The sequence below is a fragment of the Podarcis muralis genome, chromosome 1 (assembly GCF_964188315.1).
Source record: "Podarcis muralis chromosome 1, rPodMur119.hap1.1, whole genome shotgun sequence".
Classification (NCBI taxonomy): domain Eukaryota; kingdom Metazoa; phylum Chordata; class Lepidosauria; order Squamata; family Lacertidae; genus Podarcis; species Podarcis muralis.
Genome location: NC_135655.1, coordinates 99010133 through 99028738, shown reverse-complemented (window position 1 = coordinate 99028738; position 18606 = coordinate 99010133). Strand labels below are relative to the sequence as shown.

The 18606-nt window shown below is 39.4% G+C and overlaps 1 protein-coding gene across 3 annotated transcripts in view; it reads right to left on the bottom strand.

Annotated features, from left to right (window-relative positions):
- KYNU (kynureninase) overlaps positions 1–18606 on the bottom strand; it is a 75514-nt gene that overhangs the window by 18616 nt on the left and 38292 nt on the right. For all 3 annotated transcript variants that reach the window (XM_028745221.2, XM_077935787.1, XM_028745245.2), the window contains 2 exons: positions 12300–12398; positions 11707–11780 (listed from right to left, as the gene is read on the bottom strand). In XM_028745221.2, coding sequence (XP_028601054.1) covers positions 11707–11780; positions 12300–12398 — 173 coding nt within the window. The remainder of the gene's footprint in view (positions 1–11706; positions 11781–12299; positions 12399–18606) is intronic.

Below are 18606 nucleotides of genomic sequence, written 5' to 3'. Positions count from 1 at the left end.
TATTTCTATCATTTTTTTTAAAAAGAAGATTGATGCTTTTAAAACATGTTTCTTCTCGGTACAGCATCCCACCAAAATATCGCAGAAAACTGTTTTATTTCAAGACCCTACCTGCTGGTAAGCCTGTGATAAGTTTAAGACTTCATAATAAATCCTTTCATTTTAATACTAGGCGGTGTACTGTTTTGCTTTAATCCTCTGCTGAAGCTTATCTATTATTCTCTTGCCTGCTTTACATATATTTATAACCCTTTCATCTTTTTGAATTGTACATTTTGAAAGCATTCAGCTTAGGAAAAGTTGTTCCCACCCCAGAACTCAATTGCTCAGAAAAAAAGACTTTTGTTGTGCTGCCTGAACCACGAAGCTGCAACAGCAAACATGCTATCCCTACCCTGGCTTCAGGATGTGCCTTACTTAAGGCAAATTAATGATCATAAATATCCTGCCATGGATACCTACCATAAGCTAAAGACATTAATGATAGCATCGCATGGCAATGTCAGCCGTCCCTCGCTTTGATCAGCCTACGTTTCGGAGATGCTAAAAACATAATGATGCTCGTCTTTTTACTCCACATCCAACCACCAAAATTCACACCTCTGAATTCTCATAGCCCTTGCATTTCTGGCTACTAGTCCATATATTTAAATACTATTTACAATCCCACTGCAGACATCGCAGTAAGATCAACTTTCACAAGGCACATAACTCACAGTTCAACACACATTTATGACATGAACAGGGACCATTCTCACATCAGCACATGGTTGCTACAGGGAAATGCCTCTCAGCTGCCATAGTCTATGATGAGCTAGTCATATATACCTGCTGTCATGCATAGACAAAAGTTTGTAGATAGCATATATTTTGCTACAACAGAATGTGGTAATAGCCACTAATCTTAAAATTGGATTAGATAAATTTTTGGAGGATAAGGCTATCAATGGCTACTACTCATTATGATGACTATATATGCCTTCCAGGATAAGAGGCCTCTGAACACAAGTTGCTAGGTAGGAGGGTTGGGGAAGCTACAACAATAGCAGAGCTCTATTGCCCCTAAATCCTGCTTTTGTGCTTCTCAGAGTCATTTACTTTGACATGATGGGAACCTGAACAAGGACTTCAATCTAATCCAGGAGGGCTCTTCTTCAAAGTGTTAACGGGCTGAACTAGAACTTGCAAGTTCAGTTCTTTTGAATTCACCCTATAGAATGTAACACCATGAATGTCTCCCTTGTTCTCTTATAAAGGCAATGGTGTCCAAATGAGAGGTGCTGGAACTGAGTTCTGCTTGCTGTGTCCAGATCAGCAAGAGTTGTTCAGATCAACCTATTCACTTCCAGTTGCTAGCCTTTTGTCACCTTTCCCTTTTTTGCTTTCTCTTACCCCTGACTCTATACAAATAAAGGTTCTGTTCTCTCTCTCTTTACAAAGCACCTATTTCCACCATCCCTCAAGATTATTTTGAGAATCATTTAGTCCATAAAGCCTTTCCTGCATTACCATAAGCAATGGCTTTAGAGTGCTTCTTTCTACTAGTTAATACACTTCTGACCTTTCCTAACTACTCCTTTATATCCTTCAGTTCTGCTTCATCCAACTTGCTTAGAACACATGGCACTTGATGTGTCCTCAACTTTAGTATCTTTTCATATCTAGCACTATGTAAAAGGATAAAATATCCCCTCTTCACTTTTCTCAAATTATGCCCACTTTTATATATATCCTCTCTCTATTAATTTGCATGGTCTTGAAATCATGTTCAGCAGCCTGAAGTTTCCAGGCATTTAAAATAATAATAATAATAATAATAATAATAATAATAATAATGGTATTCCTTTAGCTATCATCTCACCCTCTAAAAGAGAGGCTGGTGTTAAGAGACATTTACATTTCAAAATGTGTGGTTCAGCAATTTTAAAATTGAGACCTTCCAGACCCAATCTATACCTAGCGACATATTGCTGCTTAATCTATTTACTCTAAAACCTCTTACACGAAGCTTCTGATGTGTGGGGATTCATTAAATTTGTCATCTGAAAGTGATATTTAAGATATGAGTACCTCACCAGTATCTTTAGTGAAGATAGATGCTAATTATTCATTTGGTTCTGGCAGGGATCCTGCTTTTAATGCTTTTCACTTTCTTATTGTTTGATTATAAAAAGGGAAAGAAAGCCATTACTTACTGAGCCATTCTATGAACCGACATCACTTTATAGGATTGGCTTTTAGAGTCTCACCACTGGAGCAACAAGTGCCATTTCTGATATGCTGGGAGGGGTTGTTCCCTTCCTGTGATGTAATACAGCTGCACTGATTTGACTGGGGCACTCAATAGGCCCCACGGTTCGCCCTGTGTACAAATTATTGTGATGTCTGTGACCAGAAAACCCATTGCATCTCATATATGCAGAAATCAGTTGCCATTACTGAGGATTGGGACATACTCTGCCTAGTGCTATGGCAGCCAGTTTCCCTCAACTTGACAGTACGGGACCTGAACATCTACCCTTGGTCTTATATGTATCTGTATGTTTATAGCACTGTGCATAATACATAAATGCATAGGGCAAACATTTTGTGTAACAAGAATTCCTGCAATTGCAGTCATGAGTTTCTGCATGTACCCTGTTCATTAGATTATGTGTGCCCATAGGACTGAAGTTGCTCAAACAGGAAATCTGTGAACAGGTGGAAGAAATGCAGTAAAGGCATGAGCTTCTGTCTGAATCAGACCTAGCTGGGATGAAAAAAAAGCATTAATATGCTGGATATACACAACATGTTCTACTCCTACATGCTTCACATGTTGAACAGCTCAGCATTGCCATTGAAAATAAGTGCTGGGTTTAAGAATGGAAAAATGTTTGAGATGCAGGAGTTCATAATATGAGTCCCCCCATCTCAAATAAGGTTGATCAAAGGTTCCTTTGAGCTTTCTCCAACTAGATGGGGATAATTGTTTGTAGCCAGGGACTGGGCAGAGGAGGAATGGTGGAGATCACCTCCCCATCCTGACCCTTCCAGGGAGGAGGAAGAGGAAGACAGTATAGATTTACAACAGTGGTTTGTGGGAGGTCACAGCTCAGAGGCATATGAGGGGGAAAGTTGGGAAATAATGGGAGGAGGAGGAGGAGGAGAGGGAGGAAGCGGAGCGACAGCTGACTGACCCAGTGTCATTTGAAAGCATCCCAGACCCTCCATCTCCCAGAACCCAGCAAGCCTTGAAAGTAGGAGAGCAAAGAGCTCAAAGACAGAAGGAACGTAGCAACACCTGCAGAAGTGACGAATGAGGAAGTGGGAGAGATGGGGTGGTGGAGATTCACTCAGGATAATGCCATTATCCAAGAGGCTGGGTTCTATGCCTCTCTCTGTAAATGTTGAATAACAAAGGATGGTAAGAAACTTTTTCTTGTCTTTACGCTTTCCTGGGCAACCAGCCAGGAGCAGCTGACGGTATCCTGACAAGGGCTTTTAAAATAGAAAAAGAGGTGCCAGTATACTCACCATGAAGTTACAGTAAGTGCTACACTTTTTAATAACAAAAAAGAGGTGCCAGTACTATGTACCCTTGGGTATCCCTCTTTCTCAATAAATGCAATTTAAAAGAATGTTAACAGTACTATCTGCTGGGCAGCAGCAGTTCTTTTGTAGTCTGTCTTGTGGAGAGAAGCAGGAGGCCAAAGATACAAACTATACAAATAAAATAAATACAAATAAGCTAGAACGGTATCCTAGACTGATGCTTATGTACTCACTGGAACGCTTTTCCAGCTAGAATCTGTTTCAAAAAATTTTATGGATGTCATTGAACATCTAATGGCTATCAAACAGTATAGTTCATATATTCCTCTCTGGAGCTCCATGTCCAAACAATTGGTGGTGGCCTGTAAGAATGGTAGAGCCATCTATAGTATATCATCACATATCAATATACATGTTACTTCTAGGAATATTTCCCAATCTAGGAAAATTGGGTTCCCTGTGTTTTTCAATAATGTGCTGAACTGGAAGCATGGAAATTCCCATACAGATATGCTTCGCAGCCCCTAACTTATTCACTGATTTTTTTATCCTATCAAGGATCTCAGGCATGATTTTTCCCTCCCAGCCCACACCCCATTTTTACTTTTATAACAACAGTATCAGGGAATATGGCTAGCCCAAGATTACCCAATAAGCTTCAGGACTGAGTAGAAATTTGAACTTTGTCACTCCAGTTTCAGCTAAAGACTAGCCATTACATCAGTCCGGCTTTCACAAGATACATTAATAACATCACCATTTGCTAAGATGCAATTGTGGTTTCTAGGGCTTGAAAAATACAAGGCAAGACAGGGAATACTTGAATGTTCCAGAAATGTATTAAAAAAAAAAAAAAAAAAAAAGGTTTGTAGCTAATGGTGTTGTTTTATGCCCTGTGTTTTTGAAGAAATATAAAGTGCATATCTGATCCAAAGCAAGATAAATTACATTAGAGACCAAGATTGCATCTTAATACATCTTGTTAAGTCGTATTAAATATTAAACTTCCTTGACAGGTGGACAAGAATAAGGACTCTTCTGTGGCTTACCCCATTGGCATTTTGTTTAAAGAAAGCTATAATTTACAGCATACATTGTAATTTAATAAATTTCAGAAAAATTACTTTCCTATAAATATCAATAAAGTGAAGAGAATATGAAAGATGAGAAGTTATAAACAAATCTATAATGGGCAGGGGAAAGGGTAGCCATAAGATTGGTCATTGGATGAAAGCAATTGATCAAATCCTTTAAATGGCATCAGGAAGATCAAGTGGATAGGAATTTAATTACTTCTTTAAGCGGAGGCTAAAAGGCAAGGAAATGAAATCTTAATACTAGTTTATATGTTGGAATGACCCTGTATGGCCACTGGGTGTCATCCTTGATTCAAATGAGGAGTAAAGACCTTCCAGACACAGCATAACACCTGCAACTGCAACTGCAGTTAAATTCTACTCTATTTGATTGTATGGGATACAGCAAATTCTTCTGCATTTAAATCAGCTATAAAATGGAATACTCTGACATAGACAAATTCACTTTTGTCTCACTCCCTTATTTGGAGACCTGGAACAATCCTGGTGACGTAGGAAGCAAAAAGCAGAAAAACACAAGGATGTGATTGCCCGAAATCAATATGAGGACTAATCTTAAAGTCCCAAATAAATGCTAAATACTAAGGCTAATTTTGAAGGTTTCACATTTCCCATGGTACCCAGATTTAAACTGTATTTGCTTTCCTAGATTTCCCTCCCCGCTGTTTATGTTTGAGCATGGAAGGACATGAGAATTACTAGTTTATGTGACTGAAAAAAGCATGCTGTACACTGATACTACAAAATACTTGTACTACTAAGATACTCCAGCAGACATTACATTTCCATTGCTTTGTTCTGCTGTGTGTTTGTATTCCGTCTCGCTTTTAGTTTTAAAGACTGCACATACAGTTCAGCAGGTGTACAAATCCACATTATTACCATTATTATGCTTTCAGAAATTATGGCAAAACATAGCCTTTTTCAGTATTTGAAATAAAGGGAATCATTGTATAAGTGGTGTTTAACCTTTTATGCCAAATAATGTTGGAAATCCATAGTTAATAGCTCCGCTCCACAGACTATACTGTCAGTCATAGTTTATTATGAGTATCCAGGAAAGGTTGATATAGAATATAAACCTAATCAGCATATGCTACAGTTCTTTTGCTTTGCAAAGGCACGTTCTATGCAGCTTTGACTAGTTTCTTAAATGGGGAGGTACAAAAAATGCCTTTTCCAGAAGGCATCAGGTCTGGTGAAACTCATGCCCCTAAATGTTGTGGGCTGAAGAGATGAGGCATTCAGGTCCCAGAACATCAATGTTTTACATAATAATTGTAAGTAATGGGTTTCCCAAAACGGTCTAATTCAAGTATGCTCCTCCTCCATCTCAGACCCATCACTTCATTCCCCATCCTCCAACTCAGGATAACAGAAATAGAACCAGGCGGTCAAGTTTGCCAGGCAAAAGTTATCTATGTGCAGGTGTTCTTTTTATTGGGGCTTTAGCCCTGAAGAGCCTTCCACATCCTCTTCAGAAGAGGAGTGCTGTTTCAGTCTTAGCATGTTACTTGGGGGACCTGGAGGATGGATGCTCTCCTGACCACTCAATGCTGAGAGATGAGACCCCAAAGCCTTACTCTGCCCAAGCATCTCAGTTGAAAGGTCCAACAATAAGGTGCTTTTTATCTGCTTTGAGATCCCCTGACTTAAACAAAAGAATTGAAGGGCCTTGCTTGAGACTAGACATGAGGACTGCTGAAACACCACAAGCTCATCCTCAGATGTGGACAAGTCTAAATTTGATGGCAAAATATGTTACTTGTTGTCGTCTGAGAGTCATGTCTTGCTCAAGATGGGAGATGTGAAGGAGTTCCAGGCTCCCTCTCAAGGCCTGTGGATTTTGGACTTTCTCCAAGTCTACAAAAGGCTGCAGTCTACAAAAGCCGTGCAGGAGAATTGACCACACCCTCCCTAGATCAATTGAGCTAACACTGTAACCATGTGTCTACTCAACTGGAATTGGGACAGTCCACCGCCAAAGCGTGTGTGTGTGTGTGTGTGTGTGCGCGCACACACACACACACACACACGTGCGCACTACTGTTAGGAGGTGCTGCAGATCCTGAATCCTAGCTAGCACACACCCACTAGTGCTCCGGCAGCAGCTACTGCTGAGCTTGATGAGAAACATGCACATTGAGCTGTGAGAGGTAGTGAATCTTCTCCTAGATGCCTTTCCCATTGTTTTGATGCTCACCTTGCCTTCACCAGAGCAACAGAAAGGCAATTGAGGAGTGGAAGGGAAGGGGCCAGAAAGAAAGACTATAGAATTTTATTTTATTTTTTAGAACGCTGGGAAGGGGGGGGGGGATGCAGAGAATTTGGCTCAGAAGCAGATGGAAATAATATTAGCCAGAAATTTAATCAAGGAACCTTTGGAAAGAACTGAGGTGGTCGTGGGGAGAGAAACAAGCAACAGTCACAGCTAAAAAAATCAGGAAAGGACCAAGTGGAGGCTAACCTCACACACAACAATGAAGTCAAGGAAAAGGACAAAATACACAGGCCTGGGGAAGAGGACACAGACAACAGTAGACCTAGATCAAATGGTCTGCTCCAAGCAAAGACAGGAAATGAATTGAGGCCTCAAAGAGAGGGAAAGGCAACAATTTCATTCTAAGTTATAGAGTTTCTTTTCTTTGAGCAGTAGGGGGAGCTAAGCCTATAGGAAGAAATTCAACACCCAAGGGAGAAAAAACACATTACAACAAATGCTCCTAAAATAGAACGTTTCACAATTTACACTTTAGTCATCTATGTGATGGTTCTTGGATCTTTCTGTCCCAAAGAAAGCTGAAAAGGCTTCCTCCCGGAGCATTTTTAAAACAGACCTGTAAATTTCAAACAAGGTTACAGGAGAGTAGTGGCTGCAAGCATTTTATATACCCAATAGAACATAATTGGCATTGCTAGTATTCTGTGAGAAACAATAGCCTTGTAACCCCAACTATTTTTATTTCTTTAATTTGGATGATGGAAATTGCAGGGTGTGTGTGTAATATTTCTGTCATGCTCCCTTTGTGCATAAATTACCAAAGACAATGTAAGAAGATCCATGAAATACATTTATACGGGACAGGAGAGGTGACAGACAAGTGAAAGAAAAACAAAGAAAATAGTTTAAAGAAGCAACAAACTTCTTGACATTTATCTCAAGCAAATCAGAATCTCCAAGAATCAGCTTGTAAATTGCTGTTATCTCCCATAATGAGTTCTTCTCAATTAGAAGTACTAAAAATGATTCCAAGAATTAATCAGAATTATTGTGTCTAGACTGTTGTGAACAATATTATCTGTCTAGACAGCCTTGCTTATAATGCAATTGTGCTTGTACCATAACTACTTTTACTCTGAGATTTAAACTTCCTAATTCTAGCTAATATCAAAATATAAACCAGCAGTGTCTTAAAACATTAGCACTAGAAAGAAATATTTACATTTGTTAAGATCTTTTAAAATATATGCTACTATTCTTAAAGAATGTGATGTACTGAAAAATATTTGTTTTCATGCAGCAAGCGTACCATCGAAGAGCACTTAATTTTCATAGATTATAAAGGCTTTGATAATGCAGATCTTTGCCTAATGCTTCCTAGCTTTATAGTTGGATATAATTTTAATGAAAACATGACACTATTAAAAAGCCATTAGCCACAGAGCTGAATTTCTCTTTGATTTTGTTCACAAACCAAAGACATTAAAGATACTGTTTAAAAGAATAATTTTAAAAATCAAAACTACTCTATTAAAGCATCTATTTGACATGACTTGGGGTTACTTATTTTAAAACATTATTTTTTCACTATTAGATGCATTTATAGCAGAAAGCAGATTCCCAGCAGATTGACATTGGATGAACTCCTCAATGCAAAGCTTTGGGATGGCTTCCCTTAACGGTGACTGATGCTACCATGCTACCAAACTGTGGAAGATTTGGCTTAACAATCTTTCCAGATATTTAGGGGGGGGGGGTGTGTGTACACATACAGTGAGCCTGCCACTTATGTGAGTGTTCGGTTCTGGGGGTCTGCATGCAAAGATAAAATTGTGAAAAGTCAGGAACCCGCAGAACCGCCCCGTCCCACAATGTGGAGTGCTGCTACTGGGGCCTGGGAAGATCGTAGGAGGGCCCCGAGAACTTCTCAAAGCCTTCCTGTGAATATCCCAGAGCCCGGAAGCGTGAAGGCATCTTCCTTAACAGGCTCTGTGATACTACCAGAGCCCTCACACTGCCTTCCCAAAGCACAGTAAGCAAGGAAAACCCACTGGGTCACTGGTGGTGGGAAAAATAAATAAGTGGAGAATAGTGGGTTTCCCTCATTTTTTTATTTACTTATTAATCTCCCATCATGTGTAAGGTTGCAATTGCTTAAGTAAAGCAAGCACAAGTTGTGGGCTTACTGTATACACACACACACACACACACACACACACACACACACACACACCTTTGTTCTTTGTTTACAAATTCTGCTGCCACCATAAAATCTTTAATAATATTTTATCTTGTCCACTTTATATGTAATTTATTGAGACTTATTTTTTCTTTCTTTTATTATAAACCACCCTTGGGACTGTAGTATAAGGTGATGATTGAATAATGGAATGAACATGCACAGGTGTTTTAAAATGTTAAATGAATATATTTGCATTTATTAAACTCTTTGTTTATATAGGGTGAGATTCAATGAAGCCCAAGTTGTCATCCACTCATACAATGGGGCCTCTACTTACTCTTCTCTTTGCTGAACTGCACTGCAAGTGCCTATGATCAGCTCTGGAAAGTTGGTGAACCCTCCAGAGAAGATATGGGGTGCAAGAGGGGGCTGCAAGTGGGTGAGAAGAGAAACTGAAGACCCATTGCACATGCAGACAAACAGCACTGGATGTTGCCCATACAATATATATTAATAGACTAGACAACCACAGAGACTACGGCTTGCCGATCAGAAAGTCGGTGGTTCGAATCCCTGCGACGGGATGAGCTCCTGTTGTTCAGTCCCTGCTCCTGCCAACCTAGCAGTTTGAAAGCACGTCAAGTGCAAGTAGATAAATAGGTATCGCTCTGGTGGGAAGGTAAACAGTGTTTCCGTGTGCTGCTCTGGTTTGTCAGAAGCTGCTTAGTCATGCTGGCCACATGACTCGGAAAAACTGCCTGCTGACAAACGCCAGCTCCCTCAACCAGTAAAGAGAGATGAGTGCCGCAACCCCAGTCATCTGTGACTGGACCTAATGGTCAGACGGCCCTTTACCATTACATTTAAACTGTTTTTGATTCAAATTTGTACTATTATATTAAGGAATTGGTTATATTCTTATCTCAGTTTATTGTCCTGATTAAAATCCCAGAAATGCTAAAGGACAAGACTTGAAGCTCTCTCTCTGGATGGGCCGGCCCACCCAAGAGGCAGGCTGAGTCAGTTGCCTCAGGTGGTAGAACACTATGAGGCAGTGTCCCTGCCCACCCTGCCATTAGTGGAGAAGCAGCAGCGGCCACTCCAATATCACCAGAAACTGCCATCACCACTGCTGTTTAGTGGGCGCCACCACATGGCCCAGGTAGAAGAGGTGGCTGCGGCATGGCAACAACATCTTCACATTTCGGACTGCACCTGCTCTCTGATTCAGTACTTAATGGAAAGATGCAGGGCTCTGGCAAGTTTCCTTCAGCTTCTCCTGAAGTTTGTCTTTGGGTCAGGTCATACAGGTGTCTCGTCTTAAGCCTTATTGTTTCCTGAGGCCAAATGCCTCCTGCTGTCACTCTCATACCTTCTGCCTTCCTTTCATCTCAACTCCTGTTCCTCTGCCTGCTACTTCCTCGGGCTCTTTTCTGCCTGAACTGTTCACAGTGCCCATGCAGGCCACACATTGATCCTTAGCAATTCTGGGAGTGTGCTTTTATACAATTTCAGACCTTTCACCAACAATCACTTCTATTATCTGACATCCCATTGGTTTATAACTATGAGTCAATGTGAGCCAGCAGAATGTTAATTAACTGGCCTTTCATAACGTGACCTTTTGAATCCTCCTATCTTGTATAAATGCTGACAGGTTTAACTATGAACCACAAAGGCCTATAACAGCTTCTTTGTATATGCAGCAGCTGACAGCAAGCTGCATATAACCTCTTACACTTACCTACTTCTAAATACAATATTACACACTCACACATTTATCACCATATTACTTTCTGCTCTCCATATTTTCATAGCATTTTTTTTAAAAAAAAGCTATCTCAGTCTTTGTCAATTCTCCATACTATATAGTCAGTAAAACATGAGACTCTTGATCTCAGGGTCGTGGATTTGAACCTGTTATTGTGCTTCTAGCACACTCTTGTAGTTCTATCACACAGGAGCGAAAATATATTTCATGCATTTATTTATGTATACAATAAAATGCATTGTGGTACTCTTTCAGTGTGATCAGCCCCAGTGCCATAGTCTTAGAAAATCAAGGCTGTTTAAAACAACAAAGAATACTCAAGGAAGTAGAAGCAGCTAGTTCCTAGGAAGCTATTTTTCAAAATGAAGAATCACGAGGATGAAGGAGGTGGTTTTCTTGATTACTTGATTCCCTGGTTAAAAGAATACTGCTAAGAAATTTTGGTTTGCTGCTATGTATGACTGAGCTGATATCAATCTCCATGAAGGCAAAATAGACTGTGTGTGCGCATAAACAAAGCAAGTTATCACAATTTTGAAACAGCAATTCAAACACCATGCTTGTTTTATCTCTTCAGATGGGTTTTATTTGTCTAAAAAAGCATTAACACTGTTACTTGTAAAACTGTATATTCCTGCAAAATAACACTAGCTGGCTTATAGCATCATCTTATAAATGAATGCTCAGGGGGGAAAACTTTTCTGGAAGTAAGTGTGTATAGGACCTGCAGCCTTAGTATACATTTCCATTTGTAGGGTTGGGTTTAACACACAAAAATAAATGAATTGTATATGTTAGTACACACACACACACACACACACACACACACACACACACACACAAGTGTTTAGAAAACTCTTCATTATTAGGATAGTTTTTTGAAAATGTGAAAGATACTTACGTTGGTTTTACAGTCTGGGAATGTTTCTCATGAATGAAAGCACCGGCTAGACCTCCTGCTCCCGAATTGAGGTACTGTAAGATAGAAGTCAGCATTTACATATATTTTTAGTTTTATCATGCATGATAGCATAGCTGACCTCTCTTTGGAAACTGCAGACTGACTTTGATTTAAGTATAATGTGAGCGAGTGTGAACCAGTAAGGAAAGTGTTCCTTAAAACAGCTTTATATTTTAAATTGCATAGCTTCTTGTAATACTGGCTAAGAGCACGTAAAGTGGTTTCTTCAGATGATGCTCCATATTAGTGGATTTCCGTTTTCCTACAATCTTGCAGAACCTTCAGCATATTTTGAAAGCGTTTCTTCATGACCATGTTTTGAATTGCCAACTGTTGAGGGCAAAGCTGTACTGAAGCAGCTTACCTAGCTTACATGTATTTAAAATGTAACACATATAACACAGGTTTATATGAAACAAATAATGAACAGTTCTCTTCAGTCTTTAACCAACTGTTCTGTTTGGCTGCTTTTGCAATATCTGTTGATTTTTAACTGTATTACAAATACTCCAGAATACTAAAGACATTCTCACCTTATAGGAACACCAGCAGGCAAAGTCTACTCCCCATTCGTGTAAATGCAGTTCTACGTTGCCTACAGCATGAGCCAGGTCAAATCCAACAAAGCAGCCCTTATGGACAAAGAAGTGATTTTAAGTTTGCTTTGTATATACAGAAATCATTATTTCCATGCAATGTAATGGTTGGAAAGCCACAAAAAGCCACAAAAAGACAACAATGGGTGCATCTGTCTTGAAATGATGCAAGAAGCATCATGACCCTTCCACAACTATGCTCTGCACAACGCTATTGTAATAGGACTGCTAGCTGTGACCCGAAAAATATGTGACACAACCACCAGTATACCAAAACCATTCAACCCCAGGACTCATGAAAGCAAATGCAACTCACAACCTAGATGGGGCCTGCCTGGCACTACAGACTTCCTGTGAGCTCTTCTGTGGTCCCAGGCTCCCTCTCCCCTCAGTCCCAGGCACATAAGCAAGCAAGGGTGGGTGGGCTGGATTTACTTTGGTAGGATCAAATATTGTACATGCCTAGAACATGCTCTTTTCCTACCTGAGAATGCTAGTTGTGGGAAACATACCTGAACCCCCAGCAAAGAACAACTGCACCTTGATTAAACAACAGCATGACCCTTTGGGAAGTCTCAAGTATGTTGTTTGTTGGCAATGATGAACTCAGCCGCATTTACATCTGAGTAGATATGCATAGGATTGCTCTGTCATCTACTGTAGTTCCATACTATGGAAATAAGCTCCCCACAACTGGAAGCAAGCGAAGAAGCAGGTTCTCAAAATCTAATGAGGATTTCTGAGGGAAGGCAGGCTCTACAGGGCCTTACGTGCATTTTGATGTGAAACTCCAAGAAAATACTAGAAATGAACTATGTAAGCATGCATAGAAATTACCACTTGATGGCAGCATTTTTAAAGTAAGGAATAATACAAAAAATAGTATTATAAAGCTGCAGTATTCATGAAACTGAAGAAAAACGATGGAACATTTTGTGCATGGACTACAAATTAAAGAATATTTTACTCCCCCCCCCCCAAAAAAAAGGTCTCTTTATAAGCAAGGTGTGAAAATGAATAGCGAGGGCATAAATTCCTATATCTTTACCTAAAAATAACACGAAAGCTTGAGACTATTGAGTTCTTTCTTATGCTCCATCTAAATTATTAAAACAATACTTCGGTATATTAAATCTCCTCTAAACTATGTAGCTCTCAGAAAGTAATTGCATTTATAAGTGTGATGTGCTAATTCTAATGAAGCCACTAATGAGGCTGTCAGCCTATAAAATTCTTTCAAAATGAAGGGATGAACTTGTAGGCCTCATCACTTGTCAAATGTAGCTAGAAATGATGGATTAAAAAAAACTATATAAGGGGTGGGCAAAAGGGAGACAATATTCTATTGACAGATTGCTAAGATTCTTGCAAAGAATCTGGACAAGGCAAGCATGATTTGAACTGGGAAGACATTTTGTATGTGATTTTGCAAGAAGGTGTACTCAGGAGGATAACCTAATGAAAGTTAATTATGGCTTAACTATGGATAGAAGCTGAGTATGCGTTACACATTTAAAACATGTTGGTGTGAAATTACAAGGCAGATAAAGGCAGATATCATCTCGTGACTAGGTAACATACTGACTGAAAGTACTTGTTCTTCCTCTTTCACAGCTTCTTATCATATGCAACTATGTAAATGACATAACATCACAGCAAACAAGACTTCTTTTCAATAGAGTTAGTACACTGACCTGTTTCACAGAAGCTTGTAGCCAATGCAGTGCTGAGTGTCCCATCAGCACAAGGATTTACACTTGTGCAACATGACTTTCTCTCCCTCTCCTACGCCCCACACAAACTGCTCCCTCCCAACATCTGTTCCAGAGGGTTTGTGGAAACCCCAGTACAGTTACAGGGGGTGTAAGGGGTCGGGGGGGGGCGGGTAGAAGGGGAAATCCTACTACAGTGGTACCTCAGGTTAAGTACTTAATTCGTTCCGGAGGTCCGTACTTAACCTGAAACTGTTCTTAACCTGAAGCACCACTTTAGCTAATGGGGCCTCCTGCTGCTGCCGTGCCGCCGGAGCCCGATTTCTGTTCTTATCCTGAAGCAAAGTTCTTAACCTGAAGCACTATTTCTGGGTTAGCGGAGTGTGTAACCTGAAGCGTATGTAACCCGAGGTACCACTGTACACAAGTGTAAATCCTTGTGCTGACAGAATGCTTACTTGGTGCTGTGTTAGATGCAAGTGACACAATTCTAGCTCAACTGCATTGGCTGCCAATTAGACTCTGGGCCCAATTCAAAGTGCTGCTTTTGACCTATAAAACATTAAACGGCTCAAGGATATTATATATGCCCATATGACCTGACCCAGACGCTGCAATAATTCTGAGTGGCCTGGAGGGCAGCAATACAAGAAAGGGCCTTTTATGCCGTGGCTCCCCATTTGTGGAATGCTCTCCCCAGGGTGGCTTGTCGGGAGACTTCATTTCATATCTTTATCTGCCAGGCATAAAGTTTATCTATAACTAGGCCTTTGACTAAGTGAACATTTCATGGCCTTTTAAATGTGTTTGTGGGAAGGGGTTATTGGTTGGTTGGTTGGTTTTCTTATTATGTATTTTGCATTCTCATTTTGTATTTTTATATTGTGCTCTGCGCTGTGATCCTTGGCAGAAGGGCAGTATACAAAGGTAATAAACAAAATAATAATAAATAATGCTAAACCATAGTTTAGCACTATGTGAAGGGACAGAAGTAAGGCTTGCACAGAAGCAAGCTCTCTTTATACAGCTATAATTTAAACTAACCAGAGTTTAGCATTAAACCCAATCTGGCTATATGCACGGTAAGGAGAAAGTGGATAAAGAAAGCTTTTCTGCCTCTCACGTAACACTAGAACTTGGGGCCATCCAATGAACCTGAATGCCGGAAGATTCGGGACAGGCAGAAATAAAGTACTTCTTCACACCATGCATACCAAAACTGTGGGCTTCATTCAAAATCTTCCCTCACTCTAATCCTGCCCCCTGATCTTGAACTCAGTTGCTTCAGAGTAAGTCCAGATCTGACCATCAAGTGAGAAGTCAGCTGAGAGCACAGATCAATAGTTCTTACAAATATACTTTCTTATCAAGATCCATGTTCCAAAGTCTATTATATACTGGAAAGCTTAGCTGAACTCTCCAGCAGTAGTTAAGGTTTCATTTGCTGAGCTTCTCTTGCTACCATTACCATTTTGCCAACACAGGTTATTGCAGAACTATGCAATATGTATAGTATATGCAAGATTCAATGTATATGTATAAATACTATAAAAGCACAACCTTATAAGAATACTGGAATATACTCTGCTCCTAAAACAAGAAAATCCCTTTGAATAAAACAGTTACACAAAAAGGACTGGTTTGGGGATGACTAATAAAAGGCTTTATGCATTGGAAAGATGAAATGGCTTGTATTGCATGGGTGAAAACATATTAATGCCTCCACAAAAATCCAAAACATCATAATACTCAAGCAGTGACTCTCTAAGATAGTTAGCCGTCTGAAGTGGTAATCTTATATACACTTCTTTGTCTCATTTAGCATGTGGCATTTACTTCCAAGTAAACAGTCACAGCATTATGTACTTAAGAAAAACTGAGGTGAGGAGATTTCACAAATTACAATACCATCACCTAGCTTCTATTCATGAATACCAATACAGAAAAGTTGCAGCAAAAACCTCATTGTCCTTTTCAGTATTTTTATCATGTGCCAATGATAAAAGTGTGATTTAGCTATCTGGACACAAATCAATTGATAAGATGCAATGGAGACACTGTGGTCTAGACTTCTTTCCAAATATAGATTTCATTCCAAATATACCCTTATACATGTACTTTCTTCTGATGACATTAGAAGTGTTTTTAATTTTTAATTATATAATTACTCATCTACGTGAATTATCACACCACTTTTAAGACAGACATTGGGAGTGGTGAACATGTTGCCCAAAACCATCCACCTTGCTTTAACCAAATTAAATGAATATAATGAGCAGTTCTCTGAACAGTGACTTGTTTGAGTTGAGGCCATGTTTGAGGCCTCATTACACATGAATAGTGATGCACCCTACAACCAAACACCCCCCACAGCCTATTATATGGGCTACAATAGAATGCTTCTTTCAAACCTATCTTCAGCCAGAGGGTGATATCTTGTGGGTACCAGGGAAGGCCTCTGATGACGCATGAGCACTCATGAGCACCATGTTGGTGACGCTGACAAGGATTAATAGCAGACTCATAATGAATTTGCTAACCCCTATGTTGCCAATATGACACTATTTACAATCTAAAGGGAGGCATGTACCAAAAGAATGAAATGGAGAATCCTAGAGGTAAGTATTGGTATTTGAATGAAACTCTGAACATGAGCAGTCCCATGCAGCATTTTATCGCAGGGCCAGTTTTTATAGTGAACTCATTAATTAATAGTGAACTCATTTTCCAACCATCCATCCTTATCCTGTCACAAAGGCACCACCCACAAACAATAAAGAAGCAAAAGCAGACCCAGAAGTACCCCCCCAAAAAAAATATATATGCAGGGGGAAGCCCTCTAAGGGGCCAAATCACAACCACCACCAAGCAGTCCAATGAGGGATGAACAGGCTCAGTTGCCGCATAATGTTGAGAACAACAATAGCAGTAGTACAGTAGTTTAAACTCGTAATTTTCACAAGTAATCAATGTGAAATATTTCTTTTATAAAATATAAAACTGGGAGAAAGAGTCATAAGTTTTCTGAAACCATCATTTTTTATTTTTAAAGCTTTCTGAAGGGGTTGGGGAAAAAGCATGTAATATAAAACTGGATGACAAACTCATGACATAGTTAGTGGTTGTGTTTTGGTAAAGAAAAAGCATCCAACCATGCTAGGGCAACTATTTTGCAAAATGCTTTCAAACTCATCCTCCACCACCAATCATGGCAGGAATGCATTTTGTGCGCGGGTTCCTTCTTTTATATTGTGTTTAAAACTTGCTTACAGAAGCAAGTTTTCAAACAATGATTACAAACTTACAAAAGGAAAAAACTGTCTTTTGATTTCTTTTGTAAATCTATCTACTAAATAAATAAATATTTGCACAGCACAGATTTTCACAAAATGGCTCTCATCTGCTTTCCTTCTTTTATTAATATTCACGATTTCATTTTTATAAGTTATGAACTTACCAATGTCATGGTGCTCTGTGCTTTCACTCTCACCTCCCACAAGTGACAGCTAATAATATTGAACAGGGGCAGACCAACACAGGGTGTCGTGACATCAGGAGACAAATATAATCTACTAGATAATCTAGAGAATAAACTGGCAACAACAGGTGTGGCTGACATTTTTGATAGCAGCAATATATTCACCAAAATGTCTAGCTTGGCCCAAAGATAAGATTTGTAGCTTAATGTGTTGAATGTTCTTACTTACAGAAGGAGATGCAATGATCTACCAGCCTTTTTCAACCTGTGGATCCCCAGATGTTGTTGAACTACAACTCCGATCACCCCTAGCTAGCAAGGCCAGAGCTTAGGGATGATGGGAGTTGTAGTCCAACAACATCTGGGGACCCACAGGTTGAGAACCTCTGAAAGGCCTACCAGGGAACATCTTTCTCAATATGAAACCCATCTGTTAAGAAAGCTCAGCAGAAGAAGCCTAGCTTAAGGCTGTCCCTTACCTCCACCAAACATTCAGCTATTAGGACTAGTACATGGTGTATGTGTACTGTATTTCTCATGAAGTAGCCTTCTATTTCAGACAAAGGGAGAATTTCCTGATCCTAAGTTTAGAGATTTTCAGAACATAATGGAAAGAACTTGTATTTAGAATAATGCTTGGTGATCTTATTGAAGTGAGTGTTACATTTTAGTAAACTATTAATCTGTGCATAAAGACTAGCTACTTTTTAGATACAATGTCTAGTTTTAATATTTAATTAATTGAAACTCAACTGTTTACATGAAAATGAATTTCTTACTATTGTAAGATGTCTAGATCATTTCTGTTTAGACACAGTTCAAATTTAATAAAGCTAAAAATTGTACTGTTTTAGAAAAAGTATCAACAGTTTGTGCAACAATTCTTAATCAATAGAATGATATGTATTAGGATATTCACTTACTATTTAGCATTGCTAGCATGTCCACTGTGACTCTCTCAATTCCTGCAATGCTTTTTAAAAATGTCTCTAGCTAGATAAGGCACATCCAATAAAAGATACACCTCCTGAAATTCTGTTGACCTCTTGATAAG